The sequence below is a fragment of the Triturus cristatus genome, chromosome 2_1 (assembly GCF_964204655.1).
Source record: "Triturus cristatus chromosome 2_1, aTriCri1.1, whole genome shotgun sequence".
Lineage (NCBI taxonomy): Eukaryota > Metazoa > Chordata > Amphibia > Caudata > Salamandridae > Triturus > Triturus cristatus.
Genome location: NC_140581.1, coordinates 601,719,290 through 601,737,003, shown reverse-complemented (window position 1 = coordinate 601,737,003; position 17,714 = coordinate 601,719,290). Strand labels below are relative to the sequence as shown.

Below are 17,714 nucleotides of genomic sequence, written 5' to 3'. Positions count from 1 at the left end.
ATTGTCATTACCTCACTCACTGTAAGGATAGGAGCAAAGACAGAGAGTTACTACAAAACTAGACCCTGGTTAAAGGGGTATCAGGGACAAAGACCTCCGTGTTTTGTAGGGTGGCTCTTAGTGGGAGTATAGGAGGCCACTGCCAACAGATCCCAAACCTATAGTACATACTGCAGGGGCATACCGTAACCATGCACACACATTTCTCGTACACAGAAATGAAAAATCCTTAACATGGTGGAGGAAACAGGCTTGCGTACTTGAGAAATAAAAATTGGCAGATTCCAGGACACAGAGACAACCCATATTTTGTAAACACACCAGACCATGAGCTGGATGTGGTGAGGCTTAGAATTTAGTAGGAGGTATGGTCACCAGAAAGAAGGATGGACAGTAAAGGAAGAAGGAGGGCAGAGGGAGTTAGGGTTTAGTGGTTGAAAGGGGGGAGGAAAGGAAGGGAGAGGCAGAGCATGGGTCTACAAAGTCAAATCACTGATAGCAAAGCTGGAGACCAGCTGGAACGCTGGTGCTTAATTGGTACAAAAAACTAAGAACAGAGGCCCCAAGGTTTTCTGATCCAGCTCCTGAGCTCCCAAATGCCAGGCACTGCTAAATACCAAAGATGCATAGCCTTGATTTCACCTCTTTCTGCCAGCACCAGACAGTTGCGGTCTCTAATACCTCCCTCTTGCAGCTTCTTTTTATTCTCTGCTTTCTCTTTGATATTGGTTTTCTATTGATCTGTTGCCCCTCCTCTCCAAGTCTGATGATGTTAAAAAATGTTTGGACCGCACAAACGAGTGTCTGTGCCCCCCACTTGCAATCACCGTCACAAATTAAGCACTGTTACAGACTGAGAACTTGGTTCGTGGTCAGAGTTATCAAAGCATTTTAATAATTCTGTATCTGTTTTTATACCCAATTTATTGAAGCAGATTCTATGAGGTGCAGCATATATACTGAAGAGCAAGTGGTCACGTTTAGCACTTCTCTTAGCTGCACAGCTGGCAGTGCATCATGTTAAGTGTGCACAATTCATCACTTAGGTGTCTAACGAGTGGACAAAATGAGAGAATGCCATCCAAAAGCATGACTAGTATGCAGCTACATACAGAAAAGGTGAATTTCAAATCCTATGTTCGTCCCATAAATGTGCCTGACTGAGTATTTAGTTTTATTTACAAAAACAAAAAACACTCAAGTTGCATTATGATATTCTCGTAAACATTTGATTTTTTCAGGTTTCTTTCCACTTACTGAATCAGCAGGAACTGGAGCGCCAGCATGCACTGCAGAAGCGGACGAGCAGGAGACAACCTCTTCAGCACTTACAGACTTTTTATCATCCTTCTGAAAAATAAACCAAATGAAGTGCGAAATTCGAGTACCATTTCAGCACAACGTACAGCTCATGTTTATTTCCACATTTTCACTTTACTTACATAAAACTTGCTTTGTGAGAAACACATGGCAATAATCAGAACGAAATTCTGCGGCACAAGTCTGGTTTATCAAAGAAGTTTGAACCACAACTGCTAAAAACATGAGATCTAGGGCAACATGGAATAGAAGGCCCTGTTCGAAATCTGTATATGGTAATGGCAAGACTCTGATAACAAGCAGAGTTAGCTATAAATACATCTGCCAGTCAGTGTCTCTCAAGTGCATGAGCCGATATTAGCAAACTCATCTTTGTTTCTAATACCTGCAGGATCTCTTAAGTGAGAAACGGTAGTATGTTGTGAGTGTTAATTCTGGCTTTGTGAATAAAGTGCTATAGATAAGATATGACAAGAAAGAGTCGAGTTGGTGTTTAGAATGGAAAATCACGCAAAAAAATCACAAACCTAAAGGCACTGAGATCTGAAGTACTGAAGTAGAGTCCAGTCACAGAATGAAAGAACTTAATCACTAACCTTGGCTGAAGGCAATGGTGTCGACTGTTTTGTTGAAGGAGAGGTGACAAAGTCACCAGATAAGGCGTCGAGAAGCTCATCGTCACTCATTGCCTAGGAGAGAAACAGAAAAGAACACAGCATTTCAGCATTTACAAGACAATTTGTTTTGGGCCAGTAGATGATTGAACACATGCGAAACTATAATAATATAGGCAGGCTTGCAGAAAATATTAACAATGGGTCACAGAGTAGAGTGCGGAGTAAATGCATTTATCTAGGAACAAAACAGAGGCTGACTTAAAAGCGCACTATTCACTTATTCTACCCATAGCAGATTTTTTATTCACCTTTGGTTTTGCTTCTGGCTTTGGTAACATTGGTTTGCCGTCTTTATCCTGTGGGCAAAACAGAGTGGCGTGTTCAGCGTTTTGCATTCAATGAGAGATCGACATATTAACAATAGTGCAAAAACCGCAAAGTAGGAAATTGTGACTAGTTATAGAAAGTTCTAAAATATTTTGTCTTTTACACTAAGAGTAGCTCTTCCACTAGTAAGGATGAAAGAAAAGAAATTGCAGACAAGGAAAAGTTCTGAAGCACACAGAGATGAGCAAATAAACTCAGAAGCCACGTGCTGACATACTACTTAAAGAAAGAGTCCACCAAATGGAGTCTCTTACATCCAACAGATACCCTTGCCAAATGAGGGGAAAGGCTATACTTCAGGCCCCAATGCCCTCAAAATAAATCCACACTGCAAAAGTCTTCAATATTGCAAAAAATAACAAAGTAGTTAGACATAATTGGGAGCTATTTTCTGATTAGAATTATATGTGCATATTAACATGAATCTATTGAAATTGAAACAAAAACAATGAGACGTTTAGAAATACATTTTTCTGGTTTATTCATGACTATGTCTCAACTAGTCCTTGTCTCCAGTTTGAGTAATATGACTGCTATCTCATAAAAATCATTGTGTGTTTATTTTTCTCATTTTGAGACTGCACACATCAAAATACACACTCTTTGTTTTGCAATGATATACTGTTCTCAAAGAAGTACAGAGGAAGCCTTTGCTATATCCAAGTCTCTTCTTGCTTGCACGCTGTAGATGGAATTTCTAGGAGTCTTTCCATTGTTCTCTGATGACATTTGATCAGAAAGATTTTAACAGATTCATATAGGGGGATGTGCTAACATAGTGGGTTTATATGATGTTTTATAATACTGTACTGTGATTTGTCATTGAAATGATACGTGTGCTCATCCAATGCTGGCTATGTAGTTCTTCATTACTTTCTATGGTGAAATTCATTATATAAGATACCTGAATTTGGGGGTGAGCAAGGCTCTTTTTTGAGCCCTTTGGGATGCTGCCGGATTTCTTGTTGATTTGCTGCACATTTTTTATGTAGTCTGTTTTCAGGTTTTGCTCATTGTTGCATCTATTTATTGCCTTCATGGCAATTGAATTTCTATGCCCTATGGTTGATTTATTGAATTGAGCTATATTTTTTGTCTTCTGTATTGTACTTTAACATACTAATACATCATCATAGTTTTTCTCTACGTAACTCATCTTGAACTCCCTTTTTTGAGTCAGTCCTTTCTTCTTACAGCATGTATTCTGCAATGTTGTTGTTTTAAAGCTTGTCTTTAGGAACACATTTGCACATCTATTCTTGAGGTCAACAAAGTCACCAACCCTGCGCCCTCACATGTAAATGATCACACAGAACATGAAGTGTAGAAAATGATATCATTGGCAAAATGCATGTTGATACTCTTTCACAGTTCTTTTTGGAGCATATTTTGGAACTTGGGATCTGTTCTATTTCCTTGAAAAACCAGTGTGATGCGAGACATTTTCCTAGTGGTGACATATGCTTAGATGTCTTTCGTGAGTGCAAGGATATGTGTATTTTATTGTGTCCCTTTTTCACAATAATATTTAGCAATTGTTTGCAACACCAGCACTTAAATTGTATTTGATCTATGTTATATTATTATATTTGCCTAATACTATCAACAATTATGACATAAAAATCATCTAGAAGAGAGACCCTACATTCATAAACAAAACCGGTTACCCAGATACTGAGTTTTCCAACCAGGGTTCTGCAGACCCCTAGCGTTCTACATACCATCGAGGTTCTGTGAGAGTTAATGGAATAAATAGATTAAAACAAATTATAATTAAGTTGTAGAATATAGGGATTATGTGTATGGCTCTAAGAGAGCCACTAGCACGAATGCCAGATTGTAAATATGGTAATACACTGCCATGATGAGACAACAGTTTTTAATAAAAGCTGGTACCCACTTTTGTTAGGCCATGAAGGAATTCCAGGCTACTCTTGGAGAGCTCTTGCAGAGCCTGTCAGAGCAGCGCTGGAAAGCAGGGAGCACAACTTCTGCACAGGAGGTTAGTGAATACACAGAAAATGGTGTGGGTGGCAAGAGGCCAGGTATTTTTACTTTTTACACTTCGGACAGGAAGGAGAGACCATGTTATGTATGGCTCCCCGATTGCTCCTCTGCCATTGTACAGCTGTTGGAAGCAGGGGCAGATGATTTGCGGTGGAGGGAAGGGATATTTACAACATAAAATTATAGATGGGTAAAAAGGGATCTACAGGGTTCTATGTGACATCAACAACTCAAGATACGCTCTTGTTGTCTATTTAATTTCAGTCAGAACCCTTCTGTGAAAAACATCCCTGTAACTAATTGTTATCCTTTGTCGGAATGGAGAAGTCCTCTGCATGGTAATGCATGTGCACCCCTGCCCCGAGTCCCCAAACTGTACTTATGTCTGGATCCCTAATGCTGATTTTTGTGGTCACAGGCAAACACATATGTATGTGTGCCATGACATAGGCCTGTCTCAAGGATTGCGGTCTTGTTGGACCAGGAGGGGTGCCCAAAGCGCTACCCACACAGTGGTAAAAGGCTCCTGCCACGCGTTAGGCAACACGAGCATGGTGGTGGCAGCATACCATGTAATAATCAATAGGAGTGAACAGATCCTTTTTACCTGTGTCACTGGAGTAAGGCCATAGGCTCACTCATTGAAAGTTCCCCTGCTTTGTGCTTAACTCACTTATGGCCTCCATCGGGTTGGTGTTTCGGGTTGTGCAGTGGGTGTCTAGTGTACATGTGCAGGATGTATGTGGGCCTGTGAATGGTACAATACAGGGCTGAGGATGTATTGCGTGCATGTTATATGCATCTGCTGGGTGTATGTGTGCCGCTGAGTGGTACAATACATGAAGGATATAATGCTGTGCAGTGCATGTATGCTGTATGTTTGTGTGGGTGCTGGGTGTTTGTGTGTGTGTTGGGTCACCGGGACCAAGTGTGACCTCGTAAGGATAGTCACCTGAGGAGAAAGGTCACCGTGGTGACCCCTGCAGACTTGCAACATGAGGCAGGATCAACGTCAGAGTTTTCGCACTACTCCTTCCCTCACCCCAACACACCGTGGGACAGCCCAAAGGACTTACCCAGCTTTGAGAGCCCACAACAAATCAGTTGTCACTGAGAATCCATGACCGAGTGTGAAGAATGCAAAGACTGATTTCAGGCCAGTCGTCCCCGGGGGAACTTGCTTACTAGGTAGTGCTTTGGCACTGGAAGGGTTCTGGGCTTAGATGGTCCAGGCCCGGGACACCAGTAGTAAATGGCCTTTACCTCCACGGTTGGTCCCAGCAATCCCTGCGTGCCCTGTGGCCCTCTGAACGGCGTTCTGACACTCATCTGTAATTCTATATATGGTAGGCAACAGTAGCGTAGTAACCGCTTCATAGGCACAGGCACAAGCAAGGAAATTGGCCCCTTTGAAGTCTGTTGAGAAGTATAATACAGCAATTATAAGGTTGAATGGGCCCCTTTAGGCTCCGGGCCCCAGTGTTTCAGCACCTGCTGAACCAGCGGTAGCTGTGTCCCTGGTAAGGAATGGAGCACAGCAGAAATCATTAGCACTGTCCATACAGGCTATTCTGGGGCTGGGTTGCGTGACAGGGCAAGCTACTGTGGCTCATCCATCACAAGGAGCGGAGAGTTGCTTTGTAACTGGAAGACTGCATCATTAGTCACCCAATTACGAAGCAGCTCAGTTCAAGTCAACACATGCAAGGCTGCACACAGAGGGAGAGGCAGAGCTCTTTAGTCAGGAAAAAGTCCATGGTGGCTATCCAGTGGCCTCGCCATGTTCGCTGTGGCACGGGTCCAAACATGAGCGAGCCAGCCTGCACGGCATGTACACTGGCCGGGCACGCCAAATGCTACCTCTCAACTGTCCTGTTGAGGGTATGTGCCAGGTTAAGTGTAAAGTGAACATATTGCACTGAAAATATTAATTTCATTTTATATGTCACTGCGGTGTAAGACATTTCTTGCAAAGTATTTACAGTTCTATAAAGCACCAATTAATATACATTTTCGAAACTGAAGATAACCACATGAAATAATACACATGGGATCACAGTTTATCATAATCTGGTATCCAATATGACAATATTTCTGATTAAATCAAGAGCTGCAAACACTGCTGCAATCATCCGGTGGTTATTTAAAAACTGCCACTACTGAGAAAAAGAAAACTTGGGCACAATTTACACACACTTCTAATGTCAGAACTGTACTCGTCGTAGTTGTTGCCTTGCTTTAGGAGTACATTTTTTTTTAATGAGTGACAGTCCCATGGAGTACACAAAGAAATGTACACATGTCATAGACTTCCTCGAGTGCTCCTTGTGCCTCACACTTACTCATGAAGACTGTCAACTTGGTGGAGCATTGACATGAGAAAGTAGAGCCAAAGTATGCTATTGCACTGGTCACTTGTCATTTTTTTCTCCACAGAGTATATACTTATCCAACTTAAAGAATATCATTCCCTTACACCTGTACTATATATGTGTTTGTTCATTATCCCTTCCTACCTTGAAAGCACACTCCAGCGTCTTCTGCAGGCTCCGATTGCGATCATACATGATGACAAATAGGAGGTAAGGCGACTAGCAAAACCTGCAACCTTTGTGGGCGTTCTTAGGGATTTTTATGGCCATGCTGCTTCTAACCTCCACCCCATTAATTATCATTCCTTTCCTCACTTTGTCATTGTCCTCACACCGACTTACTCATGTGGGGCAGTAGATGGATATTCCACACGAGTATGTGAAGCTGAATTCATGTTCATTAACAAAAGATTACATTATTAATCAGGACCTGCATTTTACTAACAAGTATAGAGCAGGTTGATCAAATAAACAGTACATCACCTTGACTTCCGTTAACCTGTATTCAGGATTGATTGTGTCTTCTCGTTCACCAAGTTTCTCGCCTTTCTCTTGTTTGGTTTTCTCCTGTAATAAAAAAAGGGTAAAATAATCACACAATGTTTACAAACTCAGATGGCCCATCTTGCAGCTAGACGTCTGCCCGCAAAGAGGGCGATAGCACATCCCATAAACCATTATCTTAATGGTCTGTTACTCACAAGGTAATAGTACTATCCCACTTTTTAATCTGCCTGTCTCTAGCAGCAGTAGGTCCTTCATAAAGTGAGTAAGAATAAAGGAAAAATATATAGGGATATTCACATTTATATCCACGATAACAAAGGCTTGTATGGTAATGATTTGTGGTTAGAAGCAACATACATCATTTCTGCATCTTTCTTGCCCAGAAAATATAGATCAATCTAAGCTAGAGACAAAGAGTGTTGTGGTGGATAGTGAGGACACTTGTTGGAAAATACTCATTTAATTCTTGGGCAACTAGCTTCTCTTCATGTGTATTCTCAACGCGGTGGCATTCTTAGTTAAAATGACAAATATTACTCAAAGTAAAGGGATGATACAGTCACACTACAACTTGACCAATAGTTTCTGCAGCACAACCTCTACAACTGTGCCATAAACATCGACAGTAGAGTTTTTCAATGACTACATAATTGTTATATAGATTTAATAACTCTTAGGTAGTGAGCAGTGGGGTTGATTCCGCTAAATGTGATGAGACATTTGCACACAAACCAGGATTTGTGCAGTAATTACCACAAAGTGTAAAAATTGCACTGAATAATTAACACACAAGATAAGTGCCTACACCTGCAATGTTTCCTGGGCACATTTCTCAAGGAAAAATATGGAGAAATGTACAAATGAAAATGCTAGGAAAATATGCAAAATGTGGTAAAGCAGTGCACAAAAGAACTAAACTGCATAACATGCCTTATTCTGAACCACGAAATTTGGCATAGGTGGTGTTTACCAACCTGTAAATGCCCCCACACTTGGGTATTTACTGCTTACAGTAATTAAAATCCATTTACCCTGTAACATTGCTTGACGCACTGAGTGGAATTGCTCAATGACTAATGAGCCCTGATCCCAAGAATGATGGAAGTAACAACTGCCAGAGAAGTAACAGAGGTCATAGGGAACAGCTTCTGGCAATCAAAAGTTACAAACAACTGTCGGCACTTCTTTTCGCTTCAGTATAAGACGAGTACCATTTCAGAGCCGCCCGCATATTGATCTTGTGGTGTTTCCTTTCTAAAGATTTCTCTTAAAACAGGAAAAGGAAAAGGTAGAGACATTTCTTTTTTTCAAATTATCATCTAACACAGCCTTCCTCATACAGAAAGTCTATGCAAAACTCCCAAGGGATGAACATGTAAATGTAGTAGACAGAGTAATAATGTTTATGTCCACAAGGTTCAGTCGCTCAAACAAGCCTTATTAAAGTGCAAGAAGACCTGTATGGGATCCTAATTAGGATCCTTTTTTTTACATTATGTTAACATTTCAAATTTGGTCAGGTGATCTTTAATTACTTACAGAATCAATGAAGAGAAACAACCAGGCTGCTTCCTATGGATACTAACAGCAAAGACGTAAAATCTAATTGATCTGCCCTCGAGTGTGAGGATTTGCGATGGCACAGCCTATACAGCAGACCTATTCTCTTGACATTAAAGACAAGCCAGTGTCTTTCACTAGCCTCAAATTAAAAACAGACATCCACACCTTCATTAGTATAAGTGGTCGCTCTTCTTAAACTTGAAACTATTTTTTTCTTTTAGGCTGGCATAACCGTGATCATTGAAGTGATTAATTTGTTAGCACAGCGTCCACCCTTCGACCAACTAAGCACATCTACTGGCACCCTACCTCTCATCAGATCTTCCCTGGCAGAAAGGACTGCTCTACCTTACCAATCACTACTTAACTGGTCATCTTCAATATATCTTACTTCAAGTCCTCTTAACATTACATCAGAAATTACACTGAAATAACTTCCACTTTCCGAGGCTGCCTCACTCCAAGCCTAACTACCTGCTGTCTCCTTGCCGTCTGCTGTTGGCAGGCCTTCCAGTGCCTGGTGCCCATTCCTGCTCAGCTACGTCACAGCCGCTCCTTCAGTGGTCTCCAGGCCACCACATTCACCTTACTTCCTGCTCATTTGACATTATGGTCATCTCAACTGCATTCTATACCAGTTTCAACTTGGGAAACGCCTGCAGACCTAATCTTTTCTCACCATACACTCAGCCAAATCCCTCATAAATACACGTATTCCTCAGTAAGCTGGACTACAGCTTCACTCTCTTCCTCCATCTCATCCAGCCTCCTAAATGTCCCTCTTGTATACTTTACTCACAATTCAAGTGTGTACATGCCTCTGCCACCATCCTCTTGATAGAGAAAGGGTTACAAACTATTGCAGTTCTCATAAATTCCTAATCCAAAAATCAAATCCAACCACAAACTTGTTTTTTCCTGCCAGACATTTCTTGTTATACAAAACGCCTCATTGACCGATCTCAGAACATTCGCTCCTACACTATTAAACCTCTCGATTCCACCTTTAACAATAGCTTTATGGCCTTGAAAACTTCCATTTGAGCATTTTTACACAACCCTAAACTCTGCAACCACCCTCTCAACGCCTTCAGGAAAGCCATTAAAAATGTGTTGTTGGGAGTCTTTTCTCCTTTCCCACCAATAGGTTTCAGTTTTTACTAACAGCCAAGTGAGTATGTGCTGACAGCAGTAAGAATGCAGAAAGATGTTTTCTATTTGAGAGGAAAATGTGGAACCAAAAAAGAGGACTTTAAGCTCTACACCTCAGTATAGTAAGATCGACTACTTGAAGATAAAGTTCAAAGACAGGAGAAAAGGAAGCAGAACTACTCTTCACAGATTCAAGATAGGAAGGAGGATGAAGGTAAAGCTTAATTTCATGCATGTATCCAAACTCATGTTCATAGCTAGCTTCACCTTGAAAGAACTTTAACAGTACATCTTTTCACCAAAACCCACACCATAATAGCAAATTGTTTCATTTACAGATGCCTTAAACACTGGAATATGCAACTTCGCTGAACTACGTGCATCAGCACAATTCACAAAATCAAAACCTCTGCACAGAGGTAAGCTCAAAAGGTTGGATTGTAATATGAAGGAAATACTTAAAATTGAGAAACTTTGCTGTATAAACCAGCCCCTTCATCGCTCCGTGGGGTTCCCTCCAGACACTAAAGCTATTCGATTTTTACATGAAATCCTAGTGGGCAATGCTGGGCAAACACGACAACATAATCTTCTAATGCAGAGAATATACCTAGGTTGAACTCATGCTGTCAAAGGCACACCTCAAAACCCTCAGCCTCATCCCTTCCTGGATGTCAACTCAAATTAAATTCAACAAATTATTCACCCCAAGACCAGAGCCTTGAAAGCTTTACACATCCACTTATCCACTGTGCTGAGCCCTCTAGTTTTTAAATCTCCTTCAAGGACAATGTAACCAAAAAAGCATAAAACAGTCTGTTATCGACTGCGCATCATCCAGAAGATAACTTCACTCCCTTCTGTCAACATTTGCAAGAGCTTGTACTTTACCACATTTAATGGCAACATTTCATGCTCAGTGGTCTATTCTACCCTATTCTATGCAAATCCTACGCTAAGTCCTCAGTGCTGCTGCACTACGAGTTATTGGCCCTAAAAACTGGTGGAGTTTGGTGATGGGTTCTCAGTTGAGGAGCATTAATTCTGTTTGAGATATTTAGCTTGCAGAAGCTTAATATGATCCAGTCACACAGATTTCCAGGCAATGGCAGTCGCTTTTCTGTTGTATGATTTATAGTTGGAGAGGTTGGTGGTCAAATGATATATGGTATATGTAGTTGAATGTGTGGTTACCATTAGTGCTTACAAGGTGACAAGGGCCGTTGTGGAAGTATATATTGGTGAGGGGGGAAATACTTGTTGCACTCAGCCTGACTTGGGTTGGCCAACACAGCTTGAAGTGATACCATTCATTGGATACGAAGGAGGTGAGTCATAAAGTAGGTGACCCAGAAATAAATTAGTGACTGCTTCTACTCAAGGTCCTGGTGTCAAAGATACAGCTGAGCACTGGAACCAAGGAAAAATTCCTAGCCCACAGTCACTACTTCATATGTGATTTATTTTAGTGAAGTTTGTTCACAAAATGCTGCCCAGCTTCACATTAGTTCTCTGGGAAACAATGAAGTAATAAACACAAGCAGGTAGATACTCTAAACAAAGTTAAACAAGTGTGCTACATATAGCGATCTAGATAATTTCAGTGAAAGAGAAACAATCTTTCTGAATCAAAACGTGGCTTGAAATAAGGGCATCAGGTGCTCACAAGACAACTTAAGGCTCAATACTTTAATATGATTCACTTCATCAGGAAAGATGTTTGCGCCTTCCCATTCCTAGTGACCCCACATAGCTTAATGGGGCATCACATTGGAAAACAAGTGAAAGGACTATATATTAGCCCAAGCCCATTTAGTGCTAAATCAATTTCCCACTAATTTTTAGATCTTCCCAGCTTTCAAACAACACTTCCCTGGCAGGGCCTAACCATTTTTTATTAAAATACCAAAAATATTAATTTACTCCCATTATTCTCCAAAACGTTAACCCGTCTGACTCATTTCATGGAACATTCTAGCTGGGCCAACGTTTCGTTGCAAGACACACCTCATTCTTCCATATTGTGTGGTATAGTTACGCACTGACATTCTATAATTACAATCCTATCATTCTTTCTCCCGCTCTCATCCACAAAAAGAAAAAAAATTACCTTTACTTTATCCACAGGAGGCTTACTGTCCTTTGGAGAAGGATCTCCTTTTGGCATAGTACCAGCTAATGTATCTAGTGGATCAGCAGACGCCTGATCTTTCTGGAAAGAAAGAAACCCATAAACTAATTGATTCAAAATGATTGTAGCAAAACTACATAGAGGATACTGGAAATCAGTATGTCATGGCCTAGTCATTAGGAATCAGAGACGGGGAAAACAGCAGCAATTAAGCAGGTTAGCCAGAGTATCATTAGCACATGTTGAATACGAAGGAGCAGACTTGAGGGACTGAACTTTCATTCCAGTCACATCCTTCCTCTTAAACCCCCTCCATCAATACTAATAGGGCGCATCACACCTCAGAGACAGGAGCCGTTGTTGCAACCTTTCTGGAAATGCCAGCCATGCCTATTATATACAGGTGATACAAATTACATTGAAATTCTCAAAATCCTCTGGAAATTTGAAGACATGTTCTTAATGATGTAGGGACTCCTCTGGGTTGAGGCAAGTCCTTCCTCTTAATGCTGTCTTGCCCTGTAAACTGCCCCCCCCCTCCCAGGGAGAATGGTTCATTCAAATTCATGATATATTTTATTGGAATATTGTATTGGGATCACAAGACTTATTATGGGCTAGGTTTTGGTGAATCATATTCCCAGGCCTGGTTGTTCCACTTTTCCTCTGAGTAGGTTTTCTTTGCTGGAATATTTCAGGTGAGAAGAGTGACTGGCGGTGCCAAGTAAAATTATACTTAAAAATGCAAATATCAATTGAAATGTATATTGTGCACATTTATAGAGAAGTGTGCTAAGCAGTGAACCCAGGGATCAAAGAGGACCGGACCTACATTTGGAAATACGTCTGGATGTTTTGAAGCTATTGGTCTGAAGTTTAGCTAGTGTCCTCTTGTGGTCTGAGGACTGTATTGTTCATGTCCTGGTCCGAATGTGAGAACTCAGGTAAGGGAAAATGACTGAGTAATGCACCCATCTGTACATGAATAGATTTTCTTTTGGTTCCTCAGTGAAAGCACTGGTAAGGGATTTTTTAATAGAGTTTTATGCAGACATTTGTATACAAACGTCTGTTGCTTGCCAGTATAGCAGAACAAGTTACTTACCTTTGGTAATGCCTTATCTGGTAGAGACTATCTAGGCGCAGATTCCTTACATTAGAGTATTCCCCAGCTGTCACACTGGATCTGGAATTTTTTTTATTGAGCAGTACTCCTGCACTCTGGTAGGTGGCAACATTCGGCTCCGCCTAACTTTGTCCGTGCCGAATGTGATCTGCACTGTGCCTATATAGGCGCCAACCCAGCACATTGATGTTAATTACTTTGAGACTTTTCACACCAGAAGCGCGGAGCCACGAAGCACATTGACCACTGGTGTTGAACACCTAGGCCCTGAGAGGGGAAAAACCCTGTCCCTAGAAATCGTTTCGCAGAGCGTGGAGGATGGGTGGGTGGGTTGGTAAAGAATCTGCGACTAGATAGTCTCTACCAGATAAGGCGTTATCATCTGATAGAGACTTCTAGCTGCAGGTTCCTTACCTTAGACTAGATACCCAAGCAATACCTCCCCGGAGGTGGGTCTGCGGACCAATTTCACATGATGTCCTGCAGGACCAAACGGGGAAAAAGTCTCATCATTACAATCCTGACTGTTCAAGCAGTAGTGTTTGTGAAATATGTGCAAGGAAGCCCACGTTGCTGCCTGGCAGAGGTCAAGGAATGGCACGCCTCAAGCTAACGCAGTGGTCGCAGCTTTAGCTCTGGTGGAATGAGCACAGAACCCCTCAGGGGGTTGCTTCTTAGCCAATGCATAGCAGATTTTGATACAGAGCACGATCCATCGTGAGATGGTTCTTTTCAGTACAGGCCGTCCTTTCTTCACTCCGACATACCCCACGAAAAGTTGGTTGTCTACCTGGATCTCTTGTGTGCAGTCTATGTAGAATGCTCTTTTTGGGTACAGAAGGTGAAGTCGCTCCCCTTCCTTGAAGGGATGAGCTGGAGCGTAAAATGTAGGCAGTGATGTATTGCTCTGCAAGAAAGGGAGTGTCCACTTTAGGAAGAAGGGAAGCTCTCGTACGAAGCACCAGTTTGTTTGAATAGATGTGCAGGTAAGGAGGCTTGCATGACCATGCCTGAAGCTCACTGACCCTCCAGGCAGATGTTACAGCCACAAGAAAGTCTGACTTGATGGTAAGGAGCCTGAATGAACGATTGCCCACTGGCTTGAAGAGAGTGCACATAAGGAGAGAGGATTAAATGGAGGTCACACTGGGGCATAATCAATGGAGAATGTGGGAGCAAATGTTGTAAACCTTTCAGAAACGTATTGACAACAGGGGATTTGGAAAGGGATGGCTGGTTAGATAACTACAGAAAAGCTGAAATAGCAGAAAGATAGCCTTTGAGTATGCCCAAAGCAGAGCTCTGCTGGGCAAGGGGGAAGAATGAAAAAGAGAACCTGAGAAACAGGGGCAGAAAGGGATCGATCTGTCTTTCTGTAAACCATGCCACAAATTTTCCCCAAAGGCAAGTGTATACCATCCTAGTAGAGGGACACGTGGCTGCCAACATAATGTCACAGACTTTGAGCGGAAGGTCGAAAGCGGTCAACTGTCGCCACTCAATCTCCATGCAAGAACGCGGAGTGTAAACAAGTTTGAGTAGAGAAGGCTCCCCTGCTGCTGCGACAGAAGATCTTCCCAAAGGGGCAGCCTGATTGGAGGACTGATGGCCCTGCCGTAACAGCTCGGGATACCAGACTCTCTGTGCCCAGTACAGAGACACAAGGATGGCTTCGGCCGGGTTGTTCCTGATCTTCTTGAGAACACTGGGCAGGCATGGTATGGGTGGAAAGGCATACAGGAGGTCTGCGCTCCACTCGAGATGAAAAGCGCCTCCACGCGGGAGCTGCCTTGGAAACTCCAGTGTGCAGATCTGCTGACATTGCGCTTTCTCTGCAGTGGCAAACAGATCTAACCAAGGCTCGCCCCACTGCTGGAAGAAACCTTGCAGCACCTCCGGATGGAGATGCCATTCGTGATCCGCTAGCCATCTTGGACAGAGTTTGTCCACCCTGGTGTTCAGAGAGCCTGCCAGATGTTAAACCACCAGGGAAATGCCCGGTTGTTCCAGCCATGTCCAGAGACGTTGGGCCTCTTATCAAAGGGTCCATGACGCCTTGCTGCCCTGTTTTTTGCAGTACCACAGGATGGTGGTGGCCTCCTTGAACACCTGAACCAGCCTTCCCGTGATGGAGGGCAGAAAGGCTCTCAATGCCACCTGGATAGGCAAGAGATTCAACAGGTTGATTTGGAGTCTGGACTTCGCTGGACACCAGAGGCCCCTGATCTCCACTGCACTCAGATGGAAGCCTCATCCCAGGAGTGATGCATCTGTCACTACTGTCAGATCTGGTTGGGGAAGAGAGAGGGGTCTGCCGCTGACCCAATTGCAGTTTGTTAACCACTGCAGATCTTGTGCAATTCCCTCTGAGATCTGGACCATGTCAGAGAGATTTCCCTGATGCTGCGCCGACTGGAACTTCAGGTCCCACTGCAGAGCCTACCAGCCTGCATGTGTCATGAGCATTATGAAGGAGGCCATAAGGACCAGCAGCCTCCGAGTCAGCCTCACCGAAATCCAGGACAGAGGCTGAAACATTGGTGTCACAACCTGAATATCCTGGACTCACTATTTGGGAGGATAGGGTCGAAGCTGCACCGTGTCCAGAACAGCGACGCTAAAACGGAGAGTCTGAGAGGGAGTTAGATGTGACTTTGGCACATTGATAGCGAACCCCCAGCAAATTCAAGAGGTCCGCCTTAGTCAAGAGGTGGGAAATGACAGCCTGGGGAGAGCCCGTCTGCAACAGCCAGTCATCGAGACTGGCACCCCTGATCTCTGCAGATGAGCTGAACCCACCGCCATCGCCTTGGTGAACACCTGAGGGGTGCTGGTAAGGCAAAAAGGGAGCAGAGTGCTGAAGGGGCTCGTGACCTACCTTGAACAGCAGACAACGTCTGTGGGCAGGCAGGACGGCGATGTGAAAATATGTGTCCCGCAAGTCAAATGCAACCATCCAAACTCCTGGGCCCAGGGCAGACAGGACTTGAGCGACAGGGAGCATTTTGAATTTCTCCTTTTGGAGAAAGAAATTGAGGGCGCATGCCTAGGATAGGACAAAAGCCTCCGTCCTTTTTAGGCACCAGAAAGTAGTGGGAATAACAGCCATGAGCTACTTCTTGCTTTGGCACTCTCTCTATGGCTCCCTTCGGCCAAGAGCTACCACTTCCTGGTGGAGGAGAGATAGGTGATCCTCTGTAAGCCTGTAGCAGGTTGGTGGCATGAGGTTAGGTGAAGTCACAAAGGGGAGGGAATAGCCCCTTCGGCTGATCTGCAAAACCCACCTGTCCGGTGTTATGGGCTGCTAGTTGGGCAGGTAATGGCAAATTTCAACACCACCTGGGTTCCTATGATGGTAAGAGGACAGATTAGGAAGATTTGGAGGCTGCCAGGGGTGGGGGGGGAGGGGGTTGGGGAAGACTGACCGGACTACTGGCAGTCCGACACACGTGGCCGGTAGGTACTTCGTCCTCAGCCATGCAGTGGCTTTGAAGCTTGCTCGCTGCAGTGGCTGGGCAGGTACAGACGTGGCTTGAATCCCCTTCCGTGACCACGACAGCAGTGAAAGGTGGATTGGGGGTGGCAAGGGGCCATGGAAAGGCCCAAGGACCAGACTGTAGCCCTTCTGTCCTTAAAGCACCTCAGTACAGAATCCACCTGTCTTCAAAGGGCATGTTCACAAGTGAAGTTTGGACATCCCCAGATAAGGTATTAGTCCTTTACCAGCCATGGCGCCGTAGGGCCACCGTCAATAAAACCGCTCTGCCCAGTGAGTTGGTGGTGTCCAGTCCATATCGCCATGTTGTTATCAGATGGCTGGTAATCTTCAGGGTCCAGCAACCTCTTCCATTTCTCCTCGAGTCCTAGCCCTTAAAAATAGGGCTCAGGCTCTGGCCTGAAAGGCATGGCACCAGTCAGTGCAGGAGTCAGCATCGGACGACGCCCCTCTGGCTCCTGCATGAGTCGGTAAGTAAATGGGGATGGCGCCAAAGCATCAGCCTCGGGTCTGGCGCTAAAGCATCGGCCTCGGGTGTGGCGCCAAAGCATCGGCCTCGGGTGTGGCGCCAAAGCATTGGCCTCGGGTGTGGCGCCTGGGAAGGTTGAGATGACAGGGCCGGCGTGGATCTCTTAGTCCCAACTGGCACCGGAGCCACTGACGTGGATCCTAATGGGGGTCCCTCCTAATCCTGCAGGGGCCCAAAGGTGCGCTGGAAAGAACAGGCCATTCAAATATGAGGTGCATAGCCTCATAAAATTCTCGTAATTGGGTGGGAGTCACTAGGGCTCCTGGAAACTCAGGGCAGCACCGAGTCGTTGCAGGCGCTGGCTTAACTGTGGAGCTAGGCCTCGAGTGACGGCACTCCCTTGTTGTATCAGCTGACGGACGAGGTGAAGTCGAAGCACGCTTTGACTTCTTACTGTGGGAGCAAGACTTACTGGAATGGCCAGATGACTTCAATTGCGACAAGGTTCTTGGACTCTGCGACCGCTCGCGTGATCTTCCTACCGACTGGGATCTGGATCGTGATGGC

General features: G+C 44.0%; 1 protein-coding gene across 23 annotated transcripts in view; it reads right to left on the bottom strand.

The window, feature by feature from the left end:
* CAST (calpastatin) overlaps window positions 1-17,714 on the bottom strand; it is a 564,844-nt gene that overhangs the window by 66,815 nt on the left and 480,315 nt on the right. For all 23 annotated transcript variants that reach the window (XM_085632507.1, XM_085632509.1, XM_085632510.1 and 20 more), the window contains 5 exons: window positions 12,036-12,137; window positions 7,187-7,270; window positions 2,246-2,293; window positions 1,917-2,009; window positions 1,258-1,350 (listed from right to left, as the gene is read on the bottom strand). In XM_085632507.1, coding sequence (XP_085488633.1) covers window positions 1,258-1,350; window positions 1,917-2,009; window positions 2,246-2,293; window positions 7,187-7,270; window positions 12,036-12,137 — 420 coding nt within the window. The remainder of the gene's footprint in view (window positions 1-1,257; window positions 1,351-1,916; window positions 2,010-2,245; window positions 2,294-7,186; window positions 7,271-12,035; window positions 12,138-17,714) is intronic.